Here is a 24,292-nt window from a genome sequence, read left to right as displayed (position 1 = left end):
GCCCTTTTCACTGGTTACTATAACCATTAGATCAAGTTAGCCAAAACACAAAATTGTGCCCAGGTGACACCATCACTTGGAAGTGTTATAGTCCAACAATGCTACTGTTTTTAAACGTGAGGAGATGAATGTTGACCTTTTATTCATTATCCTTCTTTTTAGAGAAGAAAAATGTGCAGAACCTGGCATGGTTTTTCCCTTAGTTTTTCTTTGCCAAAAGTCTATCAAGTAAAGTTCTGCATTGGGTCAGGGTTCAGCTGAAATAATAATTTGCTGCTTCAAAGGCTCCCATGCCTGACAAATACAGGAAGGAAAAACTGTTTCCCACACCTGGACTTGTAATAGTAAGGAGGAATTTCCAGAGTAGGAAGAAGTGGCACTGGAACTTGTTAATTTTGTACCCTGATGAAAGGGAAATGAGTAATGGATTAAAAACTGCATGTTATCAGTGGTTTTAAAAGGGAAGATTGAGAACATTGTCTGCTGTCTTTATCTCTGTCAACAGCTTTTAATGTGCTTTAACCCCAAAAGAGGAGTGCCACAAAATCTCAAGGCACCTTGTACAATTACCCTTCAAGTGATTGAATTTCCATAGATTGTGCCTAAATACTCAGTTATTTGAGCTGAAAAGATACTCTTTCTTTCTTGAAGATGGGCCTTAGTAAAATTAACATTCATTTTCATTCTTCAAGAAATGGCAGCATCTTCAATATTCTTCTGCAGTGTTATGAAAATAAGAAAGCTTGAAATTTCTGGTAGAGAAGAAATTCTGAAAGACAGGTTGAATAATGAACTTCTGATTCAGCTTTCCCAGAAAGGCATTGCCATCTGCTGTGCTGCTGAAATTCTCTTGTGCTGTCGTGACTCCTGGTTTGCAGAGAGTACGCCACCATAGAAATGAGAACCTAATAGATGCTCCTGATGTATCTCAGTTCATCGCCTGCCTCTGGTAGGGACCTAGAAGTGCGAATGACTAGTACTAGATCTCTTTGTAGTACACAGAGCTGCTGTGAGCTAATATCAGAATCCTCAGCTGCCAAACAGGTGAGCAGACAGAATCCACACCTACACTTCTGGTGCATATATTTCAGTATCTTCAGTGACTGAAAGCCATTGATTACATTTGGGAGACAAAACCTGTTTCCCTTACCCTTTTTGTGAATAAAAATCAGCTGAACCTGGTGCAGCATATTGATGATCTTGGATTATAAATGGCAGGAAGGGCACCTTAGTTGAGGTCTCAAATGTAAAGATGGTATGGGGAAAGGAGGAAAGATTTCCCCATATCAACCTTTTGAATAGTGGCAGAGAGAAGAAAGCTAGATAGGGAAGTAATTTTTGTGCATCTTTAATAGCTGACTCCATTGCCAATAACTTATCCCACAGTATGGGCATCATGTCTGTTCTTACATGTGGTTTTATATTTTACTGTTTGTCTAGCATGTGGAGCAAGGAAAGTGGAAAATAGATTTACTGGCAATAGAGCGCTGGGAAAGAATAGAATGTTTAAACACTTATGTTAGTTGTAGCCAGGGGCACTGGAAAGTTTTGTATGTAAAATGTAGCATGTTCATTCCACTGTTGTGGCCTTTCTATAAAGCATCAGGGATCCTCAAAAATCTGTGTATAATTTTCATTTAAAAATGTATTTAAATAACTTTAATTTCAAAGAAACTCTTCCAGATGAGAATGAAGACTTCTCTATGCAGGAGATTTCTAAACAAAGCTTTGGAGCTTTTTGTCTGGCTGTCCACAAACTCGCACAATCTTTTTTCATGGGCTTTTAAGTTGCTCTGTTACTGTAGAGGTGCCAAACTGTTGCTAAATTCTCAGTAGTGAGTGAATACCATCCATTTAAATATATTTTTAGGTTGAAATTTTTTAAGCTGTGCTGACAAAGTTCTAAGATTCCCAGCAGTTAGGGAGGAGAGTGGTTGTTGTTTTATTTTTTTTTAATTTGGACTGGACTTGAGTGATGGCCTCTTCCTGTTCAGGTTACAGATGACAGTCACTTGAGCTGTATCCCCTAAATCTCAGTAGAAGAATGCTACTAACAAATAGGTACTGAAGGATCTTCAAAAACTTGAGAAGCTTATTCTGCTGTGCACTGCCATATTTAAAATAGCCTTTATTTAATTATAGGTGGGCAAAAGTGTAAAGTTTACTCTTTAAAATAGTTTTCCTGTTTTGGAAAAAACTGTTTTTAATCTTTCTTTGCTTTGTCCGTTTGATAAGAGGTTAATTTCTGGAGGTCAAAATTCATGGCTTTCCTTCATAAAATATTGTATGGATTATTAGAATTATGTTCTATCTTTTGTAAGACTTTTTAAATAAAATATTTTACAGTTTCTCTATTTTATTTTTAAAATAAATGTTATCCTGAAGCCTTTGTTCACTGAGTAAGCAAAAATAGTACTTCAGCTATACTAATGTTCTACCATGCATAATAAAGGAAAGCTCTTCAAACACTACAAAGCAAACCAAGTTCCTAAAAAGCTATATGAGAATAATACTTTGTGCAGTAGCCAAGCTTGGATAGGAATGCTGCAGATCAGAATTGAGAAACTCTGCCTGTGGTGTAAGACTTTTTTTAATACAATATAGGCAATTTTTGAATTTCTGTTGCTTCAAAGGTAAATTTTCCATCTAGCTGTCCATTATAAAACTAGTTATATAACCCCAATACCTGTTTTGAGTTAGAAGAAAATTGTCAAATATGTTCTGAAGTAGGTCAGCATAATTTCTCTGGATTTAGAAGGATGAGTAAAAATAAAACTGAAGTAGGATTAGTATTCATGTAGTAATTTTAGAACCTGTAGCAAAATTAAAACTTGGCAGACAATGTTACTCTGAACAGACAAGAGTCAGAGAAAAGAGGTTCTGTTCTCTCTGTACTGCAGAATCTTGTTTGAGGTCATGAAGGAAGCCAGGACTTGAGTCTGGGTTCTCTGAATCTTAAAACACTCCTTTTCACCTAATCTAAACTATGCTATTCTTAGACTGTTGCATTCTGTATTTTTTTTCATAGCATAGGAAATATTTTCAAACTGAATTTCATACATTTCTATGGAGTCTGTGTGAAGCATAGGATAGTCTTCATGGAGAGAGGACTTGAAAAAAGTTATTAATGAACCTTCATTGTTATGGATTGGATCCCAGCCAGCTGCTTAGTGATTAAAGTTTAATTGCATGATGATTAGTTTTCATTAGTAAGCAATTAGCACTTAACAGCAGTCTTGTATTGCTAAAGCTATGGGCTAGCATAAGTGGATTGAGCCATGTTGAGAAGGTATATAGCTGGAGAGGCAGGCACAAAGCTGTTTGGGGAATACGGGGATGTGAATTCTGGTTTCCTCTAGCAGCCCCTTCCTACTGCAGAGTTGAGCAGGAAAAGGAGCAAATTGCCGAAAGTACAGCTGGACCTAAGGCACAAAGATTGGCTGTGGCTTTGTCCTCATCTAGGGAGCTATCAAAATTATCATCATCCTGAAAGAGCCTTTTAAAGCCTTTTGCCCTCAAATTAGTGCTGGTTTCTCCTCCTACAGCTTTGTAGTCTTATCCCATTCCTTGCCACTACTAAAATTCTTCTCTAAATCCCTCACTAAACTTGGCAAAATCCCCAGTTACCACTGTGATACCAGTCCTTGATTGCTTTGTGCCAGTGTGCTGAGTGAGGGGAAAGATGAGTTTGGTTTAGGGGGAAGTAGAATAAGATGGGGTAACCAAAAATGGGGGTAGAGAAAGGGTAGAAGTGTAGCTGTTAAATGTTGAGGGAAGGAGACTGCAGGAGAGCAGAGTAAGCCTTGATAAACAGCTCCTGCTCCACTGAAGATTCTGCTCTGAAGGTGGTCTTCACTGGCAACTTAGGCTAGTCTGAGTTATGGCTGTTAAGAAGCCTTTCTGTTTCCCCACACCTTCTCTTCTGCCAGCATTACTGCTGTGTGACTACCCGAAGTAATTCAGGTAGCTTATCTAGCCTGCAAGCTTGTATTTTTTTTTCCTTCATCAAACTAATTTTTGGCAGGACCAGCTTTCTTAACATTTAGTGTCAGTACTGTCCATACTGTCAGTAGGGAAAAGGCACAGCCAGGGGTAGGATGGGGCAGGAGATTGTGCAATCAAAAAATGGTATCTTAAAACCATCTGGAAGTTAGCAGACTGGTCAAGACTGTGACTTCAGAAAGAAAGTAAGTTTTTCTAGCATGGTATTACTAGTTACACAAATCAATAAATTTAATAAAAGGTACACTTTAAATTTTAATCTAAGGTGGTTCTTAAATATAGATAGCTTTGTAGCTTCTATTACTGAGGTGCAACCCTCTACTCATCTAGATATATGAAAAGGCAGTTGTGTTTTTTTTTTTTTCCCCCCCTCCATTCCCTGATCTAGAAGTCTTAGGGACCAGATGCTCCCTCCCTTCCTCCGGCCTGATTTGCCAGCCAGACTAAACCAAAGCAGATGTTTCTCTTCAGTTAGAAGGACCGAAATAGCTGTGATTTCTTTTGAGTATTTCTCCTCACAGTGTTCAGGGTGTGATTCTGATCACATAGATCAACTTAAGTTATCTTCAGATTTGCTGAGTTTTTGGTGAGAGTAGACATAACAACATGGAACTCAGCATAAGCTACTAAACCTACCCAAGACACAACTGAACAGTGGAGTGGCCAAGCCCCCTGAGAGGTCCACATGCTACAGCTGCGCTGGTTGTCAGTACCTGCGCTGTTGTGTTGTAAATAGATTGCATTTCTTCCTGAGGTCTAGTTGCACAACTGATTGTAGCATAAATACGCTTCAGTCTTATCTCAGCCAGCTAATTATTGTCTGCGCCCAAAGCTTTCCTTGTGTTTAAGAAAATGTTAAAGGTTGATGTTAAAAATTGTTTATATTATCTTTGCTTATTAGTGAATATTTCTTTCTGTTTTTCACTCCTTTCATGTTTTATTTTGATTTGCAGTTAGGTCCCTTAGTTCTAACTTAGCCATATATTTGTCTTGTTCTCATGGCTTATCACTTGACAAAATATGGTGCTGTTGTTACTTTGCACTACGCTGTTGTCAGCTGCAGCTTTACTGCATCTCTAGCACCTTACTTTATTCTTTTTACTAATAAGAAGTTAAGCTTGCTGAGTTTAAGAAAGTTGCTGATTATTAAAGAAGAATTGGCAACTTCAAGAAAAGACTTAATAGTAAAGGAGAGAAAAAGGAGGAGAGTGTCCTTACACGAGTCACTGAAAGGAGAACTTTTCTATAAAGGAACTATTTCTCTAATATTAAAAAAAAGCAGCTTTAGTACTGGAGTTCAGTTCTGAGAAAACCATGAACTTTTCAAACCCCATCCCTATACTGTCAAAAACTCCTTATGTTGCCTTTGGCAAGTCTGTCAAGACAAGAAATAATTCTGTAAATTTGAAAAAAACACTGATTTTGTGACCATTGAGACAAATTTGGAGGGCGCTTTGAAAATTGAAAGTATGGTATGTTTTTAAATTGTCAGATGTTGTTAATTAAATTGTAAAATTAGGCAGGTGATGTGAGGTTGCATGTTTTAGTTGCATAGAAGATGTAAGTTAAATCACTTTAAAGTTTGTTCATGTATCCTTTAGAGGCAGGTCCACAGAAGATAATAATGTTCTGTTACGTGTTTGTCTGATGTTAGCTTTTGCTTTTCTTAAAGAAAGTTAAAATGCCAGAGAACCTAACTTGAATGTACTGGTACCCTGTGTTAAATCATTATTAAATTTAATTGTCAACTGTTTTTCGGAGGAAAGACACTTCAAGTTAAATTTATGACTAAAATTTCAAGGTTGCCACAACGTATAACCAACATCTTCCAGAAAATGAAGAATTTGTTTAGATGTTGATTTTAGGAAATTGTTTGGGTTGGATTAGAACAATTCCAATACTCACATTACAGGGATATAAAAGTATTTTATGAGGTTTTTATGCAGTTTTTATTCCTACACTTAAATTTAATTATTCCTCCTCCTTTGAAGTGTCATATTGTCATAAGTTATTATTGGGGAGAACAGGCATTCTTTAGTGATGCCACAAGGTATTATTCCTCCAAGCAGAAATGTGCAGAGGCAGTTCACGAGAAACAACAGTTTCAAATAAGATGCCATAAATTCAGTTTTCTGGACAAATAGCTTCAAGGCTAATGCCAAAAGAAGAATTTTCCCTTCTGATTCTCTGAAGCTGTCTAACCAAGAAGACTTTATTGCTGACTTACACTTCTACTTTTGGGCTACAGCATTCAGAAGATGGAGGGATAAGAAGTGAGAAGAGAGTGTGCTTGCCTATAATATGCTTAAAAACAAAACAAAAAGACCCTTATCCTTCTGTTTCTTCTTCAGGTGAAAAAAGAATCAAATCTCCTTTTGATCTCACACAGTGGCTTATTTCTAGTATTCTAGGGCTAGCACCAGTCCTTTTTATCTTAGTATAGTTTGATCTAGGTTTATAAACCGAAAGTGTGGCTTGCAAATAGCTAGCTAACATCATTGCCTTTCTATCATGATTCAGTGATGGTCTGAGCCTGAAAGAGCTTCATTAAGTCTTTTTTCCCTTCAGATTTGGGGAGAACTACATACTCCCTAATCCTTAGGCAGAGGAAGTTGTTTCCCCAGTAGAACAACATTAAATTTATCCTTTAAGGAAACTACTGGCACTACCTCAGCTGTTTTGTAATATTCAGCTGGAATGCTATCCGGCCTTGGACTTTTGCTGCTATTTATGTTTGCTGCCACTTCTAAACTGCTACTAGTTCATCTGAAGTTTTTCTCAATGTTGTGTGTCTTTGGCAAGCCTGCTGCTCCTGGATATTTTTGAATAGCCTCAGTTTAGAATTCATGAAAAGTAGTTACTATTGTAATAGGCAGTGTGAGCAGCACATATGTCATGGTTTGTAGGTTTTTTGCTGATTATTACTGAGTAGTGAAATAACATATTTCTTTTGAAACCCATTCAGATTTTTGGCCAACAGACATTATTTTCCATAAAACATCTCCTCTCTATCTGAGGCTTTTTCATCAATGTACTTTACTAATCTGTTTAGTTTTCCTCAGCTATTGATTATTTTTGCCATAGTTCATGAGCTTGTGTTTTAATTTTTCTTCACTTTTTTAAGACTGATGTGTTACTTGACAACTCAGCATTGAGAAGGGATGTATTGACTCCTAGGCTTTTCTCCTTCCCTAAGTATTGCACCTTTTCCATTTCTCTAGGATTGAATTCGCTTACTGTTGCTGCTGATCTGCAGCTGCTTTTCCTAAGTAGTAGCAGCAGCCACGAGTGGACGTCAGGAATCTTTGTCTGCTCTTTGCATCCTGCTCACCTTCTCCTTAAAGCTCTGCCACTAACTACTACTTCAGCAGTCTTCTGAAGGAGCTCTCGTTGTCATTATTTCTTCTTTAAAAGTATTGAGCAGTTCCATTTTTATTTGCTGCAGACTTATCCTTCTTCTAGAGAGGCAGTTTGTTCATTTTGCAGTAAGATGATCTTTGGGACCTTTTTGACCTATCCTTACTTGCAATGGAATATATTTTGATCATGCAGTAGGATTGTTTCTTTAGATCTTAATTTAAGAATTGACATCCTTATTAATGAGTAAACATCTGTTTGGAATAGTGTTAAATTTTTTCCTAAAACATCATTTTCATATATGTCCTTCATGCCTCAAACATAATTAACTTGTTATTATTTTATCCTAGGCCATTGTGCTCTGCCCTCATTCTACTTCTTTCAGTTTCAAGAATTTATGTTCTACTTCCAGTCAGTCCATCCTGGCTAATTTTATAACTTTCTAAACCAGATACCTCATGTGTAAAAACCTGCACATTTACCTTTGCTTTCCTTCACTCATTCCACAGAATCACAGAATGGATGAAGTTGGAAGGGACCTTTAGAGATCATCTAGTCCAACCCACAGGGTCACCTAGAGCACGTTGCCCAGGACCCTGTCCAGATGGCTTTTGAATATCTCCAAGGATGGAGACTCCACTACCTCTCTGGGCAACCTGTTCCAGTGCTCAGTGACACTCACAGTAAAGAAGTTTTTCCTTAGGTTCCTACAGAACTTCTCATGTTTCAGCTTGTGCCCATTGCCTCTCATCCTATTGCTGGGCACCACTGAAAAGAGAAAAAATAGTTTTCATTAATCTGAATAATAATTTTGAATGTTCTCTATACATTTTGGACATTTCCTGTAATCAGTGCCCATGATGGTCAGGAAAGAAAACAAGTACTGGCAGAAAATTCAGATGTGGCAAATGCTCTCTCATTGCTGAGTATGCTATTCCCATAATTGTGTATCTCCTTATCACATAATCACTGCTTCAAAATTTGAATTCCTTTTTCCTCTTTTAAGTCAGTTCTTCTATTTTTCAGGCCTTTTCTTAACAAAATTGCACTTACTGTTACACATTTAAGTTCCCAAATGAATAGCCAAGATAACATAAACTGTGTAAGTTTTTTCAGATAGACTTGCATACTTCAGCAAATTCTAAGCCCCTGTACTTGTACATGATGGCCTGAAATGCTTCTCTTGTTCAAGGTGGTTCTTTTTCATCAAAGGAAACAAGATTTATACATTTTTTGTCTTGTTGTACCTGCTAGTCTATTTATTCTTTTAATTTGAAATTATATTTCATGTGAGATATATTGGCTATAAAGAGGTATACTTAACCTGCTTAATTTAAAATTAAACATGCTTTTTCATTATCATTTTAAGTTATTGGTAATTTTTTGTTGCTTTTGCTAAATCTGTTCAAGTTAACCTTCAGTTTACTCTTGAGGTATCTGAACTCTGTTGTAGTTCAGTTATGCTTGGTCCTTTCTTTTGTTTGTTTTTTTTTTTCTTTCCATTTTTTGAGGAGCGGGGAGGGTTCACCATTCTCCATGGCTTTCTCAGCTTTTCACCAATGTCATCTTGCAGAGTATCTTCATGTACATTTAAGCTTCTAATCACTGAAAGCGAATTTCTCTCTTAGATCAAATTTCAACCCTTTTGTATAGCATTATAGTTTTTCTCAGCCTTCACTTTCTGTTCTGGAGGTGAAGACTGAAAAGTCTTAAAAACTGCATCTCGTGCCCTTACGGTATAATTTCTGGGTGCTTTATGTTCACATACGTTCTTTTTAATAATCAAGGATTTTTTTTGTTGTTCATTGTGGAATTTCACAATCAAATCTCTGAGTCTGTGGAAGAGCTGCCATGCTGGGCAAGAATGAAATGTTTTGTTGTGGTATCCTGTCTCCAGCAATGGTCAGGAGCAGTTATCTTGGGAGATGTGTAATAAACCAGTCATGTACAGAGTGGTACTTCTCCTAAGTATTTTCTCCCAGCTTTCAGTTGTCACAGCAGTTTCTTTCAGATCACTGTGTTTAGTAGACACTGACACACCTATGCTTAGTGAATTTGTCTAATCTCTTTTTGAACTCCCTCTTGCTTTCGGCCAGTACAGCATTCTTTGGCAGTGAGTTTTACAGTTTAATTATTTGCTGCATGAAAATGCAGGTTTATTTTAAGTTCTAAACCAGCTGCTTAATGATCGCATTATTTGCTCCTACTTCTTTGACTTATGAACACCATACTTGATTTTATAGATCTTGGTTGTGTCCTCCTTCTATTACCTCTTTTCCATTTAGTCTGTTCTCATATGGAAGTTCTTTATGCTCCTCATTATCTCTGTGGTCTTCCTGTATATTTTTTTTCTCATCTGTCATATTCTTGTAGTGATAGGGTGACCAGGACCACATGCAGTATTCAAGATGTCAGGATGCTATAGTGATACACAGATCTAATGATAATTTTGATTTCATTATCAATTTCTTTTCCTAATAATTCCTTATGTTCTGACTGTCTTTTTTACAGTCGCAGGGACTGAAGTGATGTTTTCAAAACTCTATCTAGGATGACTCCTCCTTTCTTTTCATGAGTAGTGATAGCTAATTTAGAGTATATCATCTTATATATGTCTAGGTGAAATTATTTTTACCCATGTGAGTTGCTTTGGACTTACCAACATTAGGTTTCATTTCCTTTCTATCATCTAGTCATCCAGCATGGTGAGATCTTTTTGCAATTCTTTGCCATCAGTTTGAGACTTGATGCAAAGTTTACAGATTTTGTCACCTTATTATTCGCTCCATTTTTGAGATTCTGTATGAATAAAGTGGAATAGCTTAAGTGTCAGAATAGGACCACAGAAAGCTGTGCTGGCAAACCTTTGCTTGTCAAAACTAGCAATCTTCTCTTCTTGTTACTTTCTTTTTTCCACCAAGTTGAGGAAGATGGAAAGCTCTGTTCTTTCTTCATTTACAGTGCTTCTGTTGTATTTTAATCAACTTTGTATGTACTGAATAGGATTTCTGTTTTTAAGATATTTTTAAATTTCTAGTATTTCTTCTATTTTTTTTCCATGACATCCATTTTGAGCTGCAGCTTCTCTTTGTGCTTCAGCAGCCCATGCAGCATTGCAGTTCTGACTCTTCCCTGTGTTTCCTAATCCAGCTTTATAGTACAGTGATGGCATCTTCCAGATCATGAATTTGTTTCTTTGCTGAAATCTAAATTAGTTCTTAGTTGCTTGTATTCAGGATAGCTGCCCAATTCTACTTAAGTGATTAGTTTATTTTTCTTCAGTATTACTTGGTTTGCTTGCTACAGAAGTTCCATCATCACTGGCAAGAGATACCTGTTAATAATGCAAGTTTGAAGCACTTTTATTTATAAGGATGTTTCTTTTTAATTGAAAGATTCATTTTTTTCTGATATTCTGTGCCTGTTTTTGGAGAACTTGCATTCGTTATGAAGAGAAATAGAACGTGATCATTCTGCATCCCTCAGTACTCTGTTGTTATCTCTAGCCCCAGTCACATAGGCAACTTTTTTCATTAAACTTCTTCAGTATCTTCCCATCAAAGTGAAAATGCTGTTTTCCTCTCCTGCTTCCTAAAAATGTCACCCCACCTCCCTCTGTTTTTGTCTCAATACCTTTCAACAGCAGTCTTCCAAGATCACTTCTTCCTTTCTCCTGTAACACATCTGTAACGGTACTTTTCACTATTGCGTGTGGTAGCAAATGTTTTGCAGTTTCCCTCAGAGCTTGTTGGAGTACGGTGTCTCTTGGTAGCCAGCTTTCCAGGAAAGAGAATGCTCCTGCCTGCTGACTCTGTTGCCTGCCTTTTTGCCTGCATATTAAATCTGAGTGCTCTGCTTAGCCTGCCAACTGTTTAATCAGAAATAGTCAGAAGAAGGTCCTATTTCATAATATTGTAGCTGGACTCTGAAATCCTACAAAAGCAGTTCTTCTCCTAAAAGCTCAGAATTTAAATAGATGAAGAAGAAGGTGTGGAAAAAATGCATCTAACATGTAAATTCAAGGCTTGTACCTGAATAATTAATACTACATATATTTCATTTTTTCCTTACTTTCGTTTTTAAGGAACCTTTAGTTGTTGCTTGCCATTTCATTCCATTTATGTGTTCCCTGATGGTGGTACACAAGAAGGGGAAAACCAAGGAGATACCTAGAAAGCAAAGCAAAGAAAAAGGGAAGAAAAAAGAAAGCAAAGGAAAAAATGGTGCTAGGAAGAAGGGATTTTGGAATGAGGCTTAAGTGTGGAGCACTGGCGAACAAACTGAAAGAAGCAACTGATCAGCAAGAAGAAAAACCTTCTGGATTATAGACAGTAGAAAACATGATCCAGTGGTATCTATTGTGAATGTCCTTGCTGAAACAGCTTTGGTAATTGCTCCACAAGAATAATAGTGGAAAATTCATCTGAAAATGCCTTACATTGCAATGTTAGGCAGAAACAGTTCATTTCTGCTTATAAGCAGCTGTTCCTGCTGTTCCTCAGAATGTGTCAGAAAGGTGTATTAAAAAGGTTCCTGATGGCTAGGTTGTTGGCTCCCAGCTTCCCATCAGTAAAGCTCTTCCACTCAGCAGTTAGTGGGATTTCAGTACGCTCAAAGACATTATCTGTGTCAATGCAGAGCCAAAAGGAAAAGTTAAGGGCTGGATTTTTTGGGGCAACTTGGATCACTTTTTTCACAGGTCTAAGAAGCTGTGCTTGGTTGGGAAGAAGGTGGTGGTCACATAGCTGAGACATGTTTATGTTCCAGCATCTATGTGGTACAAATTTGAGGGAGGAAAAACAGGTAACCACAGTACACACACCTTTTTATTTAGAGCAGTGTTCTGTCTGAAGAGTTTACTCTTGTAGTAATGAAGGAACAAATATTGCAGGAAAAAAAACAAAACTTAAAGCAAAGGAAATACAATTACAGTATGTTTAAATATTTTGAATGAATCAGAGCAGCTCTGCTAATGCTGTGGTAGCTGTCCCCATACTTTCCACACTTCCAGGTTGGGTGTTACTTCATTTTGGTAGACAGAGAATGATGAGCTGTAGTGAGGAAGAAATGGGCTGCTGATAGCATGAAGATGTAGAGGCAGTGTAACTGGCTTTAATACTATTGATAATTTAGTTCAAGGGATGGAGGGTCTCTTCCAAATGACACTTTTCAGTCTCCTCAGCCTATTGTAAGTGAGATATATGTGCTTTGTGGCTAGAAGTGAATTGTGGGGATAGGACCTCTGAATCAGTCTTTGCTCTGTATTTTTTTTTAATTTGAGCCAGGAGATGATTAGATGCCTGGCAATGATTACTACCCGTTGGCACCTCCCATTGGGAGCACACTCCAAGTACCAGCCCCCAGCTCTTTCAGGCAGAGGAGGTTAAGCAGGCTGCTTACTGAGCAAAAGGAATTTCTCTTCCCATGAGAGCTTGAGTGCTGTTTCCCTGGCTAAGAATGCTATAATTCCTTCACAAGTGACAAGCAGGCTGCTACCATCTGCTGGTGAATGGCTGCAGGATGGAGTTTGGGTGACAATTTGCACATGAACCAAAGAGAGTGATTAGTGGCAGTTAAGCACAGTTCACTTATTTCCTGTATGAAATTCCATTATTTTACTTTGGTTTTAGAATGTTTTCTAATTGTAGTATGCATCCCTCATTTTATTTTTGTTCTGAAACGTAAATATATAAGGATAAGGGTTCTGGCCTAAGCCACAGAATGTACAAGCAGGAACTGTGCTGCTTTATATCTTTCAAGGCATATCAATGCTGTCTTGCAGAAGAAGATTGAGACAATCTAGGAAATTTTTTATTCACTCTGGTCTATATTTCTAGAATCATCTGGAGATATTTGGGAACCATATGGCATTAGTCTCTTTCAAAGATTAAGTGATAGCCTCGTAAGTTGTTTTAGAACCATATACCTTTGTAGGGTATCTGCTTTATTCAGTCATTGTGGTGTGTCAAGAAGGCAGGACTCAAAAGAGAAGAGTAGTTACTGTGTACGTGGTTCCCCCAGCTTCCCTTGAAAGAAGCAGATGGTTGGGGGTCCCAGGAGGTAGAAGAAATGGGACCATTAGACTGTCAGTGGCTTGTGAAAAGCAGAAGCATCTGCCAGAATGGAGACTTGTTCAGCAGCAGGGGAGCCAGCAGCAGCAGATGATCTCTGCCTTGAGCAGTCAGTGGGATTGTAGTCCACTGGGGGATTGCTGTTGTGGGCATAGCTGCAGGTAACCTTGGTAATAATCTCGTTGGTCAGGCAGGCTGAAAAAGGGAAATGAAGACTTGGTGCTTATGCTTTGGCATCTTAACTGCCCACTTTTGCTCTCTAATCAGTCCTAACTACAACTAATATGAAAATATTCCATACCATTCTCAGCTGAGCACTACAGGCACACTTAAAATTCGTCAAAATGCCTGTTGTGTTTCTACCGCAACAGTTTCAGAACAGCAAGATGAACCACACTAGATGCACTAAAGAATTAGTTCAAAGGCTAAATTAGCATTTGGAAAAGTATCAAAAATTTTGCTTTGAGTTTGCTAGGGTTTTTTTTGTTTGCAGTTTTATTACACCATGCACTCTTTAAAACATGCCTTTTTAGCGTTAGGAATTCGTTTACAAATCTTTTACACAGCTGCAGTTTAATCTCCACTGCTGTAGTTCTTATGCTCCTGTTGACTGCCCTGTACAGGACACCGTGTTCTAGGGAAGAATGACCTCTTGTGTTGCAACAGTGTGATGGTGCTTCAAAGACTAGATAAAATGGGGAGGACAGCATGTCTCTGAGGAACAAAACTGGAATTCATATCTGTGTTCAAAAAGAATAGTCAATTTGGGCTCTGTCTTGTTAGAATAATTAATCTCAGCCAGCCACATCTAGAAGAGAGAATAAAGCACGCGGGGTAAAGAGCTCTGGTTCAGAGCTCCTCAAGCTGCACTTTGTGAATATTTGGCATAGGTGAATCTGGGACTATTGCCAGTACATAATATTCTTCTGGGGTTGATTTCATAGCCAGGAAAAGACATTTTCTATACCTGAAACTTGGTTTTACTCCCATGAGAGAGATAATCACATTACAGTTTGGCTAGAGGTCTGTGCATTTTGGTGTGCATTTAAATATTGTTGTAGATTTTTTACCTTTGGAAGCAAGCATTCATGTTCTGACAGGCAAAAATAAACTGCTTGGGTGTCTCTTTTTAGGCCTCAGGGACACTTTCCTTACATCATAAATACTGCAGTGGTTTGTCATGATACACATTTGCTGCTTAAAAGACATATGACTTGATTTAGTAGGGAATGCTAAAGATCAGGCTCAAGATGCTTTGGCAGAACTGAACAGAGAAGGCAGTATTCAAGACTGATGTTGTGTTTGTCATGAGAACTGACATCTAATAAGCTTTTCTGTTAATTGCATCTGCTTTGATTTGAAGAGGGCCACCTGGTTTATGGCTGGAGCTAATTTTGCTTTCATCCTCGCTCAATCATTTAAATACAAACTACAGGCGTCACTGTCTGCATAGCACAGAATAGTAGGAAGAGCAGTCAGTAACTGTCTTTGTGTCAGATATTCCTAGTATTTTTTTGAAATATTGTAATCAAAATCCTATTTACTATGCAAAGTGAGGAATTTCTGTGACTCTCATCTTTGGCTACATATTCTGCAGACCTCCACTGCCACATATATTTTAAATAGGGACATGAAGAAGTGTCATCTGGCTGATGTGGCCATCTTGGCATATGAACCTGATGTACCATTACTTGCAGGTATGGTAGAAAAACTATGCTTTTGTCCAGTGCCAAGTACAATGCTGGTCCAAGCACATCTGTCCAGTGTGCTGTACGGGTGTAGCTTGCTGTGTTGTTGGAGCACATGCAGTTTGATACTAGTTTTTCCAATAGAAAGAACAATTTATAGATCGTATCATCGTCTCTGTGTGTGCAATCAGTGATCCAAAGGCAACTTCTTCATAGCCTGAATTCAAGGTGGTTTGTAGCAGTTATACAAGGGCTTATTCTGGTGTTGGTCATGCAAAATTGAAATTCCTGGTGTTTCTTAGATATAACTAAAAAGTTATCATAGGTCATCTTTTCTTTTCCTGTCGGTAGTCTTACTGCGCTTTAATTTTTAAATAGTCGTAGGGCCTTAGTGTTCAGTGGATTCTGCCAGTCATATAGCTCATTTTCTTTTTAGAGGGGAAAAACATCAACTTGTGAGAAATCAGCTTTCTTCAAAATCTTAGATTAGTTAATGGAAAACTCTTATCTTTTACATTCAAGAAATAAAGTTCCTGTTTGAATGAGATGTGCTATAGGCCTACTTCCTTAGAGTCATTCAGGATGAAGTAAGTGGGTGAGTGGCTTTCACACTGCTGCATTCACATCTGTCTGATAATATGATTAAATATATCATCGACCAGTTGAGATAATAGGAATAATGTAATGGAAATTGAACATGCTCATCAGATAAGTCCTACTGCTTTGAAAATAAATGTATGAGCATCTTTTTAGCACTGCAGGTGTTTCTTTTGGAGATGAGCCATTTTTTTGATGGTGAGGTATTTTCCCCTGGTGGCATCTCTCCTTGCTCTAGGTAAACCATTTTTGATCTCATGCGAAAAAATGTTCAACTTAGCCTTGATCTTCCTAGAGTACTAGTGATAATGAAAATGATGTGACCGAATTAGTTTTATACTAATGGTGTCTTCTAAATTATTCCCTATCATGCTCATTCACATTTTAAAGCTGTTGTAGATTCATAAAAGCTCTTTTCCTCCAATTTTAGCACTGATGTCATCATCAGGTATTGAAACATGGGCCAGTGGAATGAATTTGAGGTGGGTTTCAAGTTCTGTTTTATGGTTGAGCTTAGCCAGTTAGTAGAGCTGAAAAGTTTGTTGTTTGAAAGAGCTTATGTTGCCTTTATTCAAAAAGCTTCTCTATGTGGTAAAGATGTAAAGATCTAGCCTACCATTGTGAAACTCAAGAAATTTGTGCTGAAACCTGGTTGATAAGTTTCCTGGGAAAATACAGATACTTGGAAGGATTGTTACAGTATTCATTGTCATTTCTTGGGTTTCCCTTTCAGAAATGTTCCCATTGCCAGGAACCGGGAGCCACCTTAGGCTGCTACAACAAAGGCTGCTCCTTCCGATACCATTACCCATGTGCCATCGATGCAGGTAAGAACAAATGACATTCCAGCTGCATTTTATGTTTATTCAGAGCATATGACACTGAATAATTCCAAGGTACTTCACAAGTTTGTTCCCTGTGAGTTTTTAACCTACTCTGCAATGTATAGTAATATAAAGGGTGAAAACCAGCAGCAGATAAAAAGTGTACAATAGTGCTTTGGGGCAAGATGAAACATGTCATGAAAAGAATCTACTTGAAGTGCAGAAAAAAGTTTTGCTGAATGCAACTGCAGCAACTGAAATTTGGCTACAATGTGAAAACTGACCATCTGTTTCTTACGAAAAATAGACACCTGGTTAAAAGGTTGAAAGTAACCTGAAAGACATTTCCTCTTTCAGGAATGCACTCCTATGGATAGGCCTAGTAATGATTTCAAGGCAAAGTATAGAATCATCAGCACCATTCACGGCACAACCTTCCTTCTCCCTCCGCAGGGTCATTTCAAACAGTCTTTGAGTAGCTCCATTTTTTTTATCCCTGAACAAACTAATGGGTTTGGATGGTATGCTCTTATGGGAGTTGCTGCTTTTACTCAGTGATCAGAGGAAGGTATTAGAGTCCTATGAGTGCACTTACCTGTAAGACTGTATTGTCAACCTCATGTGAACACAGGTTATAGAGCAGACGGTGGCTGGTTGCAGGAGAAGCCTTCCTCATAACGTTGTTATTAGAAGTCTAGGAATTAAAATAGAGGGAAAGGTTTGGATCGTGCAGTTCTCTACAAGTTCTTGCCTTTTGAGACACAAGGGGAAAGTAGAAAGGAGTGCTATTTGAGCTGTGTTATCACAACTGATAAAAATTACTGTGTGTTTTAAATTATTTTCAGCTATGAGCCTGAGTCTGGTGAGTTGGTATTTTGTGAATAAGAGTGAAAGTTTTTCATGGAGGTAGATCCCAGGTCAGAATGAATAATGTCCCACAATTCCAGTCCACTGTAATTCACTTCTCCTATCATGTTTTATACAAAATATAGTCTGATAGCAAGCAGGTAAGGATTCAGGATTGCACCTCTTAACTGGCATATGACTGAAACTTCCTGTTTGTTATCCTGCTTCTTCTACAGCAGCCCACTTGTTTATCCCGCTATTTCACACTGTCTTTCAAATTTTACAATATTTGAAATAGATACTGTCATTTCTGAATGACTACAGTGCACCTCATACTGTGAAATCCCACCCTGGTGGAACACAGCATTTTACTCCAATAGAAATGCTTTTTAATGAAATTAGTACTATGGTGGAATACGGCTAATACCACAGTATAGATGGAGGGTCCTTGATTATATTTTATACAGCATACATAACATACTGCATGTTATTCCCTCTTGGTTCTGAAAGTAGAAGTGTGAAATTTTCTGTGATGTTCATCGCTGTGATGCCTAAGAGTTTCGTGAACAATAACAAACTTATTTTTCCAGAACATCTGAGAGACAGGATCATCAGTTTTGCTTTCATATTGTGTTAAGTAATGTGTTTCTGGTCCACAACCTGACCTTTTAAGTGTTGTATTAACACACAATAAATTATAGTGCATGTGCCCAATAGGTTGAGGTGCTTAATATGAATGAGTAAAGTAGGTAGCATTTTCCATGTTCTAAATACAGGTATCAGAATTAAGATTTTTCTTCAGAAATTACCTTCCTCATTAACTCCAGATCCTTCTGACTTCCTCAACAAATGGGGATAGGATCCTCCAGATGACAAATTTACTGAACAATTCTGACTGATTCCCAAGAGCAGTTCCATGTCATGCACTGAAGAGGCAGTGTCCTGTGGAAAAAACAGTGTATGATCATATTATTAAAGCCATGTTGAAAAATATGTAGAAGTGAGCTAAATTAAATTGGCATTTCCTAACATTTGACTTGACATTGCAACCTTTGGGTTTTTTTCTAGCATAGCTTTTTGTGTGCAAGTTCCAAGGCTATGCTTACTACATTTTGTTTTATTTCAAATTCTGTCACAAGACATCACGTTGTCATGTGGCCGTGTGTCAGAGTGCACCGTTCTAAGCTAAAGTCTCCCTTTGAGGTAACATGGTGGCAGTAATAAATTGCAGGCCAGCGTGTGGGCTGGAGCTGCTTGGAGAGGGGATACTTGCTTGCGAGTTTCACAGACAGATTTAATTAATAGGAGAGGAATGGTAAAACTCGTGAATCTTTCATTTCACTCCAGGCAGAGTATGATCTAGTGAGTACAAAGACTTCTCTCTATTTCTTTATACTTTTTCCCTTCTGTTTCTTCCTCTTCAGTCTGTTCTTGTCCTATCTCTTCTCCATTCTGGCTGTTCATCTAGTTGGTCTCAGGTTCCTTTTCTCAGGTTTCTTATTCCAGTTTCATTGTAAGAGCCAGTTCTCCCTACTCCTTTCTAACCTTTCCTTTGCCCTGTTTTCTAGCTATCGTTCTTGCCTCCTTCTCTTTGCTCATACATCACCCTCTTTCTTGCTCCTAGTGCCAGTTTTCCTCTCTGAGCTTCTTAATCCAATTTAGTTCTCCTAACCCAGGTCCTTGTCACACTTAGCCCTGCTAGTCCCAGTTTGCCTTTGTATATTGCCCTTGGGCTAATCTGTCTCACTCTCCTGTGCCTTATCCCACTAGTTCTTAGTCTCCAGTCTTCTGGCAGAGTCAGCCCTGATTCAGTCTTAGCCTTCTTATGCTGGCTGTCTCCCAGTACAGCCGCTCCCATTTACTTCCCTCAGTCTTGGCATCAGTCTCCCATCTTATTCTGCAGCACTGTGTGTATCTGATCCTACTCATCCTTATTTTCCTGCTCCTAACTTCCACTAGCTGTAGTCTCCATCCTTCTAGCCTCAGCTCTTTCTCCAGTCCCAGATTCTCTTTCTCAGTGATCTTCTGGTCTGCCTTCTGGACCAAAACATTTTGCTGTTTTGAAATGGTCACCTTCTTTATTCAGGCTGCCTGAGCCTTAAAAGTGTCCCCTCATAACTTCCCTGCTTTTGGTTCTGGTGCCTGACTCTGAGACCAGAGGTTCATTTACAGGAAAGAATTGCTAACCCCCAAGCAAAAGCATACTTGGTGGAATCTTCAAAGAATCTAGGTAATAAAATATAAGAAACTTCTCCTGAGGATGTGCAAATTAAGATGCCCTTATCTCCTTGCAAAGGGTTACATTTTGCTTTTGCATTCAGTTGGCAAGGGTATGCCATAGCTAGAATTCAGATTCCTGCTGCAAATCAAGGAATGGTAGGGTTTTTCAGAGAAAATTTGCCAGGATGTTTAACATGGGCAAAATAACTTTTTCCAAGAAAGAGTCTTAAGGAAATAGTTAGACCGCTTTAGCTGAAGTTTTCAACCAAAACAAATAAAAGAGCTCAGCTTGAAATAGATTCTCAGCATTCAAAATTTCAGCCTGGTATCCTGACAGTGAAAGACCTTGTTTGCAATTGTTTTTATCTGTGGGAATAATCAAGCTGTCTTAATCTGTAACTCCTCTTACAATAAATCTATATAAAAGAAATATGCTAGATGGAATAGGATTTCGTTTTCAGTTATGCCCAAGTAGAAAACATAAGCTTCCTTGAGAAGCAAATCAGCGTTCTCTCTTCTTTCTTCAGCCTGCTATCTGCCTATAAACCCTTTTTATTGGTTATGCAGTGCTGCTGTCATATTTCTCAAATTTCTTGAACTCTGTAGTAGTTTCATTTGAAGTCATCTGTCCTGTGATGAAGGATGGTGCTACCTTGCTTTATTGCGGAATCTGGGACTGATTCCTTCTGAGTCCTCAAAAGTTTGTGCTGACATTTACAAGGGTGCTCAGACTTCCGGAGGATGTATGACTCTTTGTATCTTAAAAATCAGAAAATACTTCTTGGAGTGGTCAATCATAAACGCTTAGCATTTAACAGAGTTACTGTAGTATCCCTGGAAGTGGCCTTGGCTTAGCTGAGGTAAGTATCCGTGTCTGTATTCCTAGGCAGTTGCATTGTGAACTAAAATGTTTTGTTACCTTAGCATTGCTGTGGATTACAAGTTGGGACCCTTTTCGTTACTGTGCCTCATTTGAAAGGCTGTAAATCCTTGGTAAAGGACTGGAGGGTGCAATATCTCAAAATTACTTCAGTTACTTGCAGTTATGTCATTATATTGTTTCTTAGGGACAGGTTTGACTTATATCTAATGGAAATAGTTAGATTTAAAACTGTTTTCATGGTAAATTCTTCTTTTTCTTTTTTGGAATATAGAGGTCCCGAATAGTTTGGTTCCGTACATAATAAAACTAAGAAACGAGAACAGGGAAAAAAAAAAAAGTTAATTTGCATTGAGATTTTGGAAGACTATAGGACTTCTTTTTGCCTGTTGTTTACCACATGGTCCTGATAGCTCTCCACAGCTCCATGTTTTGAAGGCTGGCCCTGCAGTGCGTTTTGTGCTCTGCGCTTCCACTCTGCTGGTCGCCTTCCAGTCCCAGAGCTGGTGAGGAGCCAAGTTCGGCACCAGTGTTGCTAATTGGCTGTTATGTAAGGCACATGGCTTCATAAGCTTCTAGTTGGTACATATGGACACTTTTACATATCCTAATTCAGTCTTCCTTTTAATCTCCTTTCACACAAAGTAATCTTTGTCAGAATAGGGTATACTTCTGTGCAAGAGAACTGAACTCCTGTTAGCCATTTGCATAAAAATCAAAACTGCTAGTGCCACTTAAATAATTTTTATATGGAAATGACTGCGGTTAACATTGTCTGCGTTTGGCTTTCATCTGTCCAAATTTATAAAGAGCCTCTGATGTCTCAAGATAACTTAGTCCTAGGGACATCTCCATGGAAACAAGATCTTTGTTTTCTGAGATTTTTGTATCTACTCCTTCTGCCTTTTCCTCCCCACTTGGAGTCAGATCCTGATTGTTACAGCACAGTTGTCCCCACAGCATCCATTGTAGGAAGTATCACAAACAAAAGATTTTTGACTGAAAATTAGGAAAAAAATATCAGCAAAATACAATGAATTTTAGAGAACTGAAATCTGTGTCTCCACAAGTATTGTTGAAGATGGGTAACAAGCAGAACACAGAATGAGACGAAGTGTGAAGCTTATGGAAGAATAACTGCTTCCGTTAAAAATGTTTTAGGTTTTCCCTGACTACTTTATGGAGAAAAATCTGTACAAACAAGGATGAGTCTCTATTCTTTTTCCCCTTCTGCCACACTGAACTGATAGTAGCTGTGTGTCTGATGACTTTGGAGTGAATTTTAATCTGTGATATAAAGTATTTGGAATTGCTGGCTGAAATCCAATGCAACTCGGTAATGATGAACAATTTTTGCCTTCTTATTGGTATTCAGCTGATTCTGTACAGTGAGCTGATATTTCCATATCTCAGTCAGATAGTAGTCTCTCAAATCTTAAAAGAAACAAAAAGAAGTTAGCATTAATTGGATCTGCTATTGGTATTTGCAGCAAAAATCCAAAACTTAATAAGAAATTGAGCTCCATACCCAGATCAAGCATGAGGTACAAGGTATCTGAGAGTTTTTCCTGGTGCTTGTATGATCTCCCTTTCTGAGGGACCAGATAGAGAATTCATTCATCACCAATGTTGAATTTCTAAGAAAGAAAAAAATCATCTTATTCTAACATACTGTGTATATTTTTGACTATTGCTGTATTGTACAGTGATAATTCATGACGTGGTCTAAATATAGAATTCCTGCCTTTGTAATGAGGCAATATTTTGTTTATTTTATGTCTTTTGCTAATGCTGCATTTGAAATTGTTATCCATGGCAGGATTAAGGGTTTTTCTTCTCTTTGCTAAAATCTCTCAAGTAACTTAGCCTATTGCATGCTGTTTCCCTTTGATTCAGGCCAGAGGCATTGATGTTGAAACATAAGCATTTCATAGCAGAGGGATGCTCTGCCAAAGCTTGGGTGTCTAGAAAGCTTTTCCCTCAAGCTTTAGTTGCAGTCTCCTGCTGTCTGCTAAACTCTTCCAGCAGATTGAAACAGCAGGTAGCGCTGGTTATGCTACATACTTAAGAGTGTTTTAAATTAGCACATTTTATTTACCATTTTGCTTCTTTACTTGCCAGCTATTTGGGTAGGTTGAAGAAGAGAGGGGGTCGTAAACACCTTGTTGAATTCTCACTGTGCTGGTAGTACTCAAGTTGTGTTGCTGGGTCAGTCTGTCTGTGTTACATGGGGTGTTTGGGAAGAACCGTGTCAGAAGCTGGGGCAAGTGCAGAGGTGAGCCTGCGGTTAAGGGTGCCTAGCGAATGCCGCTGAATACTCTTGGGAGAGTGGTACTACTTTTTGACTTGACTGTGAAGGTGAAATACAGGATATCTGGAAACCATGATGGGGAAAGCAGAGAGTTGGCAATGCTCCTTGTGTGGACACAGCGCTTATGTTCAGGAGCTGCTGGCTTGGCATCTCTTCGAGGAGTAGTCTGAGGGGGAGGGTAGAAGGGCAGTAACATATTCACTGGCACTAAAGAAATGCTCTTCAAACTACAGCATTGTGAATCTCATTCCTAACGCTTCTACATAGGTGCCCCAGTTTCCATAATAGGTTTAAGTCATTAATAAAACTATTTCTTAGATCATAGAAGCTTCACAATGTACAAATCATGGAAGCAGATCCAAGAGCAGCGTGAGTGACCTGACTACCAGACATAGTGTCAAAGTGTAAACTGATCACCAGGATTTGGGATTACAAATAAACTGTCATATACACCCATACCTAGAGACACACACCACTTCTCCCCCTGATGCTGGCAGGGCCTTGGGGTAAGAATGAAAGGCAATGGTTTTCCTATGAAGTATAAAGCAGGGATCATCTGTTGAGATTGGATGGATGTATCTGGATGTCCTTGTGCTGTAGCAACAAAGGCTGGAATTGCTGAAGGGAACTGGGGTGCAGGATTCAGAGGCTTGCTCTTGTGATTCTTACTCTGTAAAGAGCATTGGGGAGACTGGGGATGTTTGGACTTGACTTGGTAATCCAGGCAACATTGTCACTTGGGGTGCTTGGTGATTTTATTTGCTAAAACTTTGAGGGTGGGAGGGATGAATTTGCTAATAAGATAGTATTCCTGTAAGAGATCTTTGAAAAATACATGCCTGAGAGGCAAGATTAATACATGTGATGTATTATTCAAGGTGTTTTTTTTATTAAAAAAGTAATAAATTGCTGTCTTCTCTTCCTCTAGATTGTTTACTAAATGAAGAGAATTTCTCAGTGAGGTGCCCCAAGCACAAGGTAAGAATTCTCTTCTGCATTAGGCCTGATTATTGCTGCCCTCTTCTGGGGTCTAAATTTGTTCTAATAATTTTACACGTGGATAACATCTGTAGTCAGAGATGCTTTTAGATGATTTCTTCTGTGATGTATTCTTGTGGTGCATTCTGGGGGCAAAGATCTACTTAAGAATATAGAGAACTTAAGATGATAAATGAAGCTTTTGCTATATCTGTTTAGTTGTTCTTTAGATCCTTGATGACTTTCAAAAAAACCCAGCTTCATTTCCTGTCTTTTGTGATAGAATCAGTACCCTGCTCCCTGCTTCTGTTTAAGTGTTACATTGAAGGTCTGGTGATTTTTTTTTTCTCTTGGGATTACTGAGGATGCAAGAAGGAAGGAAATGGCTCGTGGAAACGTTTCACCAGTTTTTGGAAAGAAGAACCTGTCAAAAACTGAAACACCTTGTCCTAGTTTAGTAGTAGTAATTAGACTGAGTCCTACTGCTCAGCCTACAATTTGTCTATTTAGCTGTTCTG

At 38.4% G+C, this 24,292-nt stretch overlaps 1 protein-coding gene across 5 annotated transcripts in view; it reads left to right on the top strand.

Annotated features, from left to right (window-relative positions):
• TCF20 (transcription factor 20) overlaps positions 1 to 24,292 on the top strand; it is a 130,227-nt gene that overhangs the window by 97,266 nt on the left and 8,669 nt on the right. For 3 of the 5 annotated variants that reach the window (XM_067310924.1, XM_067310913.1, XM_067310919.1), the window contains exons 3-4: positions 16,449 to 16,542; positions 23,725 to 23,774. In XM_067310924.1, the coding sequence (XP_067167025.1) occupies positions 16,449 to 16,542; positions 23,725 to 23,774 (144 nt within the window). Of the gene's footprint in view, positions 1 to 16,448; positions 16,543 to 18,212; positions 18,427 to 23,114; positions 23,303 to 23,724; positions 23,780 to 24,292 lie in introns of those variants that run through there. The other 2 variants (XR_010886367.1, XM_067310936.1) reach the window with 2 other exon arrangements.

The sequence above is a fragment of the Apteryx mantelli genome, chromosome 1 (assembly GCF_036417845.1).
Source record: "Apteryx mantelli isolate bAptMan1 chromosome 1, bAptMan1.hap1, whole genome shotgun sequence".
In the NCBI taxonomy this organism is placed as follows: domain Eukaryota; kingdom Metazoa; phylum Chordata; class Aves; order Apterygiformes; family Apterygidae; genus Apteryx; species Apteryx mantelli.
Note: the sequence above shows the minus strand (reverse complement) of the source record. Positions and strands in the feature narration are given on the sequence as shown.